The sequence below is a fragment of the Mauremys mutica genome, chromosome 6, assembly GCF_020497125.1.
Source record: "Mauremys mutica isolate MM-2020 ecotype Southern chromosome 6, ASM2049712v1, whole genome shotgun sequence".
Taxonomy (NCBI): Eukaryota; Metazoa; Chordata; order Testudines; family Geoemydidae; genus Mauremys; species Mauremys mutica.
The window spans coordinates 118,276,252-118,284,854 of record NC_059077.1 but is presented as its reverse complement, the minus strand read 5'-3'; the positions used below and the strand labels follow the sequence as shown (position 1 = coordinate 118,284,854).

At 42.9% G+C, this 8,603-nt stretch overlaps 1 protein-coding gene across 3 annotated transcripts; it reads left to right on the top strand.

Moving 5' to 3' along the window:
* The first annotated feature begins 1,042 nt into the window (after positions 1 to 1,042).
* Positions 1,043 to 4,918, top strand: LOC123372335 (E3 ubiquitin-protein ligase Topors-like). Of its 3 annotated transcripts, none has more exons than XM_045020365.1 (2): positions 1,043 to 1,237; positions 3,156 to 4,918. In XM_045020365.1, the coding sequence occupies exon 2, from the start codon at positions 3,282 to 3,284 to the stop codon at positions 4,626 to 4,628; it is 1,347 nt and encodes a 448-aa protein (XP_044876300.1). In that variant the 5' UTR covers positions 1,043 to 1,237; positions 3,156 to 3,281; the 3' UTR covers positions 4,629 to 4,918. The 3 variants fall into 3 exon arrangements, with proteins under 3 accessions (XP_044876300.1, XP_044876299.1, XP_044876298.1); XM_045020364.1 differs by having other exon boundaries at positions 2,964 to 4,916; XM_045020363.1 differs by having other exon boundaries at positions 2,961 to 4,912.
* The last annotated feature ends 3,685 nt before the right edge of the window (positions 4,919 to 8,603 follow it).

Genomic DNA, 8,603 nt, shown 5'->3' with positions numbered 1-8,603 from the left:
TGTCTCTCTGAGGTAAACCGCAAAACTCACAGACCAGAGGGAGAAGGGACTAATTGTTGATTTTGAGCCAACATCACAACCAGGGTCGGCTCCAGACCCCAGCGAGCCAAGTGTGTGCTTGGGGCGGCATGCCGCAGGGGGCGCTCTGCCTGTTGCCGGGAGGGCGGCAGGTGGCTCCGGTGGACCTCCCACAGGCGTGCCTGCGGAGGGTCCGCTGGTCCCGCGGCTCCGGTGGATCTCCCGCAGGCGTGCCTGCGGATGCTCCACCGGAGCCGCGGGACTGGTGACCGCCAGAGCGCCCCCCGTGGCGTACCGCTGTGCTTGGGGCGGCGAAATTGCTAGAGCCGCCCCTGATCACAACCTTGCGATTCTATGCTGGGTTACCCAAATTGAGCCACCTACAGTCAGCAGGATCTGTTACAACCCTGACCCAACCTACTTTCTGTGTTGAAGTATGGGGGGAGAGGGAGGGTTCTCCCCTGGCCATATCTGAAATTTTTACTGTCCCTTTCTCTGCTGCAACAGTATCAGAGTTAGAGGAAGCATTCCTCTCCAGGGTTCTCCATCAGTTCAGTGGGATGTCACTGTTAGAGCTGATCAGAAAATTCCATTTAACAAATCTGGTGTGTGTCTGTGTGTGTGTGAAATTGGATCAATATTTATGAAAATTCCTGCTCAAGTACATTAATTAAAAACTTAGAAATGTTGTATAAAAACAATTTTGCTTTCAAACCTTCCCCCCCTTTTAAAAATACCTTTATTTTTGTATTTCATGACATGGCAGTAGAAGCAGTGCATCACAGGACATGCCATATTTTGATGTGACTTGACATGACATACATGTCATATTGCATGCTACTACTGATATACTATGAAATAATATAATGTAAAAATAAAAAAAACCCTCTCTCCATTCCCTCTTTAATTGCCAGTTTGCCTCTCTCCAAAAAAAGTCCTTATGTTGTGGTTATGAATGTTTAGCAACAAGGTTCAAGCCATGCCATCATTGTGAGCTGGTGTGTGGTTGTGACATCATCGAAAAGATCCAATCAGAATGTTGTTGGTCTTGGGCAACACATGAAACATGGATCCTTAAGCCTATAATAAGAGATCATTAGAGAGATGATGACATGAGAGAAAAAAAGGAGACATACTTTATGAAGGAAAAAATCACAGAGTGGAGTGGAAAAGAGAGACAAGAAAAGAAAAGGAAATAACATTTACAAATTACCTCTAGGTAAAACATTTAAAAAACCTTTCAACTTGTTTAAGTCTCCTTAGTAAAGAGATGTTGGTAGTGACTCCGTAGTTAAGGATGAATTGAGTTTTGTACTTTAATCAAAGATTCAGCCTCTCTCTTTCATGTAAGAAAAGTATAATGTGGCCTCCACAGAATTACTCTTTGAGTACAGAACCAGTTTTTGGAGAACTTACAAATAATATGGGTTGGCTTGATCCTTCACTCTAACTAGTGAGCATTATGTAATATAAATCATTGCTTACTGTTTCTGTCCCCTCTTAAGATCTCAGGCATTAGTCTCTAGTGGTACTGGTGAATTAATTCTTAAGGCATGTCTATGCTGCAGTCACAGGTAAGTAACCAAGCGGACAGCTATTCTAGACTTACTTCTGACAAACAGGAGGAATTGGTTGCAGACATGAAGGTGATCATGAATGAAAGTGATCATGAAATGGTAGATTTCATTTTTTTAAGGAAAGGAAGGAGTTCAGGCGGCAGAATAAGGACAATGCAGACTTGAACAAACTCAGAGAACTGATCCGTAAGGTCCCATGGTAAGAAAATCTAAGAGAAAAAGGAGTTCAGGAGAGCTGGCCATTTCTGAAAGAGACCATATTAAAGGTACAACATCAAACTATCCCAATGTGAAGAAAAGATAGGAAGAATAGATGCCAATATTAAATTATACAAAAAGTAGCAATTCATCCATATTTCCAAGGATAAATACAGAAGAGTAGCACAAACATGTAGGCATTAAATCAGAAAAGCTAAGGCACAAAATGAGTTACACCTAGCAAGCGACATAGAAAGCAAAAAGAATAGATTCTATAAATATATTAAGAGCAAGAGAAAGATGAAGGAAAGTATATGTCCTCTAGTTAGCAGGAAGGAGAGTTAACATTAGGCAAGACCAAGAAGGCTGAGGTGTTGAATGCCTGTTTTGCTTCTGTCATCACTAAAAATGTTACCAGATGCTTAACACAATTAATATTAAGAGCAAAGAAGAGGGAAGAGAAGCCTGAATAGGGAAAGAACATGTTAAAGAATATTTTGATAAATTAGATGTCTTTAAGTCAGCAGGGCTTGATGAAGGGGATATGTGGTCTCTGGACTATGTCATACTTAGAGGCCAGGTGCAGTGGTAATACAAAATAAAGCAATTCAGCCCATTATTCTGGCCAAAAAAAATTGAGTCAAACAAGTCTACCATAAACTCATCCTACTGATTGGCCTTGTGGAGGCCACTAAATAATTAACAAGGATTTGAAGGGATCTTAATGCATGTTAGTTACTTAGCATGAGTTAGGCTAGCTGTGACCCTAATGATGTGAGATTTGTAGAAGCAAAATAATGTGAGACAGAGTGAACTGTGTGAAAAGTTATTACGACCTTGCAACAGTCTAACCAAAAATGCAGGCTTGCTTTTTCTAGGAGTGAGACAAATAAGATAAGCCTTTCTGCTATGTATAAACAAAATGTATTTGTTGCTTTTTACTGTCTGTATTATTGCTAGAAATTGTCTGTAACAAAGGTATAAAGGCTTGCTGTGATTGTTTACCAGTTGAGAGACCTGTCCAGGACTGGGGCGACCCTGTGTCCTATGGCACTCTCTCCCTCCATTGTAATTACTGGAGAAATAATAAAGTATTTGATTTTGCTGCACCCAAACAAAAAGCGAGAACTGAGTTTTTCTTCGACAGCCTCTTTTTTTCTCTTTCAGTAGATCATGGCATCCTCAAAAGAAGCATTTAAATCTGATGGCAGCTTTTCATCCATAGCCGGGACAAGCAGTGAGGATGTTCCAGTGGCAGGAGAGGGATCTTCAGACTCAAGATGCCCTATCTGCTTGGAGAGAATCCGAAATGTGTCTTACTTAAATCCCTGCTTCCATGGGTTCTGTTTTGTTTGTATACAGGAATGGTCAGAAAGGAAAGCTGAGTGCCCACTCTGTAAGCAACATTTCCATTCATTCTTCCACACTATCAAGGCTGACAATGATTTTGAGGAATATATTCTACCCGTGGAGAACAGATCCTCTGCCATGTTTGAGGTAAGATCAGCTTCTGCTCAAAGGCCTGAATCTCCACCAGACCATGGGATCCTGCATGATGGCTTTTCAGGTCCACCATCTCGAGTGAGGGAGAGAGCAATTGATGAGCTGATGAGACAGTTTGCAATCAGAAGACCATCTCACCCTGGGGGAATATCATTGGGGCAAATACGGGAGCAGGTTACAATTAAGTTCAGGAGAGCTCTGTATCAATCTGGAGTGTGGGTGAGGATTGTCCAAGCTGGAGGTTTCTACCGGGATATTTCAGCAGGTTTTTTCCACCGCAATCCCTCCCGCCTCCACAGATTAGTTCCATGGCTCAAGCGTGAATTAAGAGTACTGTGTGGCACTCATGTGTCTTTGGTCAATGATATACAGCATATCATCCTGCACAACATGACTCATTATGATCTGGAAAGTCAGGCCTTTGCTGATATCCTACAACCTCACTTGCTGTATTATACTAATCACTTCCTTCATGAATTCATCAATTTTGCCCGATCTCCATTCAACATTAAGGCATATGACTGGCGAGCCAATTATGATATTCCCTTTCTTCTTCATGAAGAGGGATACCAGTTTTATTCTTCACTTACTACTTCAGAGGAGGAAGAGGATTCCCAAGATGATGATGATGGTGAATCAATAGCCACTAACGATGAGGATTCTTGGGATGATGAAATCCCAGGATCAACTTGTTCCAGTTTAGAACAGGCTGTTGATGACTTGGTTTCCACGCTTGGTTCCTCTGATGGAGAATTTGTCAGGAGAGACAATGTGCAGAGGTTGTTTCAGATGCAGACACACTTTGATGAGGCTAATAATCGCTCTCCTTCAGACAACTGCATCCTTTATTCACTAGCTGAGAGGAAGGCCAACACTTTTGATTCATTCTCCAATACTGCAGAGACTAAACATGATGGGGAAAAAGAGGAAGAGAAGATGCAGCCTATAAGGGACCCCGACTCTAGCAATAGTCATGGTGCTGGATGTTTGACTGTTTCCAGTGATGGCCAGTTTGATAATCAAAGAAATGATACACTGCCCCTACCACAGCAGATTCAGCCTGAAAGAGAAGTTGTCCATATCACTGAGCACGTTCAGTCAGAAGCAGAAGAAATAGATAACAGCAAGCAGATTGAGGCCAAAACCGAAGAGCCAGTTATATTTGAATTGATTCGGTCCAAAGCTGAAGAGACAGTTAAGCGTGCGCAGCTTCTGTCCCCAGGAGAAGAAATTGTTAACAGTGGGGAATCACCCTCTTCCACAGACAACTTGCCAAGTAGCTCCACTAAAAAGAGGGACAGTAGGTGCTTCCCATGTATCAGAAGATCATAAATCACAGTGATAAAGCTGTGAGGAAACTCATCATGTTCTTCTCTGGTTGAGCTGATACTCTCTATAATCAAACTGATACATTGTTATATTTGAAAAGCGTGTGTTTAAAATATTATAATGGGAATCCAGTGATAAGCTAGAGAAAACTTTCCTGATGATCCCACCTTTCATTTCATAACTAATATGCATTTGCCATAGTTTGTGCCTTCCTAGTGACTTTATTTGGGCTTAATGATTATTATTCTGGAGGGAGGGTAGTGGACAGCAAATTCTTTGGCTGTGGCTTCTTGTAACTTGCCATGGAACCATACTGCTTTATTTCTCTCCTTCATTGTTTCATTTCTTTGCTCAGGGGCATGCATGCCTTTTGTGCTTCCGATTGCATGCTAAAGTAGCCTCACGAACAGAGCTGGTTTGGAATTTTCTGTCAATGATATTTTCCATCGCAAATGTAGTTTCCACAAAATCAATTTTTTCTAGGGTAAACCTATTCTAATTATATTGTTAAGAGAAGATCTGACCTGAAAATTAGACTGTTCTTTGAAAAAAATGGGGGTTGTCTTGGCCAACAGACACTTGTAGGCCTCTGTAGATATCCAGTAAATGGAATCTACAACCTAGAGCTTCCATTTCCTATCTGTATATGGCACTGATGAGATTACTGTTGGGATGCTGTGTCCAGCTCTGGTGTCCACACGTCAAAAAAGATACTGAAAAATTGGAGAGGGTTTAGAGAAGAGCCGCAAGAATGATCTGAAGTCCAGAAACTTAAGCAGCTCAATCTAATGAGTTTATCCAGGGGTGGCTCTATAAATTAGGCCGCCCCAAGCAGCGCGGTGCGCTGCGCCGCCCTTCCCCGGTCCCGCGGCGGGTGTCGTGGTCCCGCGGCTCTGCTTGAGCTGCCGCAGGCAAGCCTGCGGGAGCTCAACCGGAGCCGTGGGACCACGGCACCCGCTGCAGGCATGACTGCGGCAGGTCCGCTTGTCCCGGGCTCCGGTGGACCTCCCGCAGTCATGCCTGCGGGAGCTCAACCGGAGCCGCGGGAAGAGCGGACCCGCCGCAGGCATGACTGCGGCAGGTCCGCTCGTCCCGGGCGCCGGTGGACCTCCTGCAGGCATGCCTGCGGAAGGTCCGCCGAAGCCAAATGCCGCCCCCCCGGGAAAGGGCCGCCCCACGCGCCTGCTTGGCACGCTGGGGTCTAGAGCCGGCCCTGAGTTTATCAAAGACAATATTTGCAGTGACTTGATCACTGCCAATAAGTAACTACATGAGAAGAAAAAATTTGATGGTATATGTAGCATAGTCATAACGAGATCCAATGGTTGGAAGTTGAAGGTGGGCAAATTCAAACCGGAAATAAGGTGCACATTTTTAATAGCAATTGTTATTAATCATAGAAACAGCTACCAAGATGGCTGACGGATTCTCCCTGACTTCGTATTGATTTAAAGACTGTATATCTTTATAAAAAATGTGTTCTTATTACCTTGCAAGTTACTGAGCTTGATGCTGGAATAACTAGGTAAAAATATCTGGTTTATGTTATGGAGAGAGACAGGATTGGTGAGGTAATATCTTTTATTGAACCCACTTCTGCTGGTGAGAGAGACAAGCTTTTGAGCTGACACAGTGCAGACTTGAAGAAGATTGAAAGCTTGTCCTCTCACCAACAGAAGCTGGTCCAATAAGAGATATTACCTCACCTAACCTTGTCTCTCTCATATCCTAGGACCAATGTGACTACAACATGTGTTATTCAGGAAATCAGTCTACATGATCACCACAAAGAACCATTTTGGTCTTAAAATCTCTGAATCTATGCCTTTTCAGCCTTCCTCTCATTTACTGCCTAGATACTTGCAGAGTCAATTTTGCAAACCAGTCGGATCACTCCTTTCATAATGCACACTTTAACTGCATAGGAAGAAATATCTTTGTTACCAATTCTTAACCTAGATTGCAAGAACCTGAAACTGGAACGAATGTCATTCTAGTTCTTTCTCTGGTAATTCCCCCTCCCCACCAAAAATGGTGAAATTTGAAATTTCCGTGTAAAAATTGAGGCGAGAGGGGCTTTATTTACTCTTTTTACATTTTTCAGTCAGCTCTGTGTTCACTTTGACTATTTGCTTTTTAACATGCATGGTATGGGGTTAGTCATGTAGGCCTGGATCCACAGAAGGGAAATAGGTCCTGTGACTCTCAGTATTGCAAAACCTATCCTTTAGGCATCCAGAAAATCACAGGAACACTGTGATCCACAAAGCTTGAGTTAGGTGCTTAATCTCCTATACCATGAATGCCCAGAGAGAGACATCTTAGAAAGTGATCCACAAATCCAGTGTGTTAGGCAGAAAGCCGCCTAAGCTAGCCAGTGGGCGATGCTGACAAAAGGGGTGTGTGCTAAGCCCCGTCCCTTTCTTAGAATTCAGCATCTACATCCAGGCTGCAGGGAGGCAGCTGTCTTCACTTGTGATTCATGAACTGGGGGAACACAGGCATTCAGCCACATAAGTTGCATATGGGTCCTGATCAGAGGCTGCCTAACTCCACAGAGAACAGCCCAGGTCCTTCCGTGTAACCTTTGGTTAGGGTACTCTGGTGAGATAATGGAAGCTCCCGCTACCTGATTTGTGACTTCTCAGGTGAGTGCCCTACCCACTAGGCTATTGAGTTATTCTAGCTATTAATCTGGCCCAATTAATATTTAACTATTCAATTATTTAATTAGAGTGGAACAACTTCAATAGGAGAGACTGAGTATCAAACTATTCCTTAGCTCAGTGAGTAGGGCACTCACCTGAGAGGAGGCTGATTACTGTTCAGGTCCCTTCTCCTAATGAGATACAGAGGGGACATGAGCTGTGGAGCAGTATCCCACATTGCATGTGAGTACCTTAACCTGTAGGTTTCATGTTATAAGGGAGGTGCTGTGGAGGTAGGTTGCCTGTCTACAAACCTACCACACTGGGCCCCACATATGACTTAGGTGGATGAACGTATCTTTTTCCAGCTCATGGATTGCTCTGGGGCTTAGGTGGGAGATGAGCCCCGGGAGGCCTAGAGCAAGGCAGCAGTGTGCATGCTCAGAATGTGAAACACATGTGCATAGGGACCTTTTATTGCAAAAAAAAATAGGTGCCAAGAGACTAGGCATCTACAGGATTAGGCAACTGCTGGGTAGGAGTGTTGTGGTTCATAGCAGTGCCTAAAGATGGGATTTGGGGGCCTTGACTCCTCCCATTTTATGCTGAAGAGATCTAAAAATCTAAATTAAAATATTCTTCCCATCCAAAATTGCCCCATTTCCCCCCATTGTGATGTCATGTCACCAGTGTCGCAAGCTATCATTCTTAAAGTACTTGTTTTCCCTGCAGGTATCTGCTCAGAAGTGATCTTGCTGTTTATCTCTCTCTCACACCTGAGCACATACATTCTCAATTTCCTCTCCAATGTTGTTTGGGTTATCTTTCCCTTTGAAGGCTACTAAGCTAAACAGCACAAACTCCCCAGGGATCGATTTCATTTTCCTCTTTCTGAAAAAAGAATCTCAAGCTACAGATAGATTTCAGATAGAGCAAGGACCAGCTTCTTTCAAGACCTATGATGTACTCTGTGGTTTGGATTGAGTCAGAAATTATCTGAGAACAGGTGTGTGTGTGCAGACGATTGACACATCTGCTTCCACTGTGAGATGAAACAGGAAAAAATAGAGAAGCATCTAAAAATGCTTTAAAAATTATATGAGCATCTTACAATTTCAAATAATTCAATTGAAAGACGGGTGAAGATTCAGGACAGTTCTTATTTTATCAGGACTAGTTGAAACAACTTTTCAGATTCTCTTATGTTTATTGTTAGCGTTTAAATATGGTTGGATTTTCATGCTGGCAAATTTTACTACTTTTTTTATCTATCATCTCATATCCATATTATTGCCAAAAGATTTGATCTTAATAAATGTCATTGCAATGC

Bases quoted from the DNA above. Each gene is read 5' to 3' on its own strand.
- LOC123372335 (XM_045020364.1), top strand. From the start codon at position 2,967: ATGGCATCCTCAAAAGAAGCATTTAAATCTGATGGCAGCTTTTCATCC.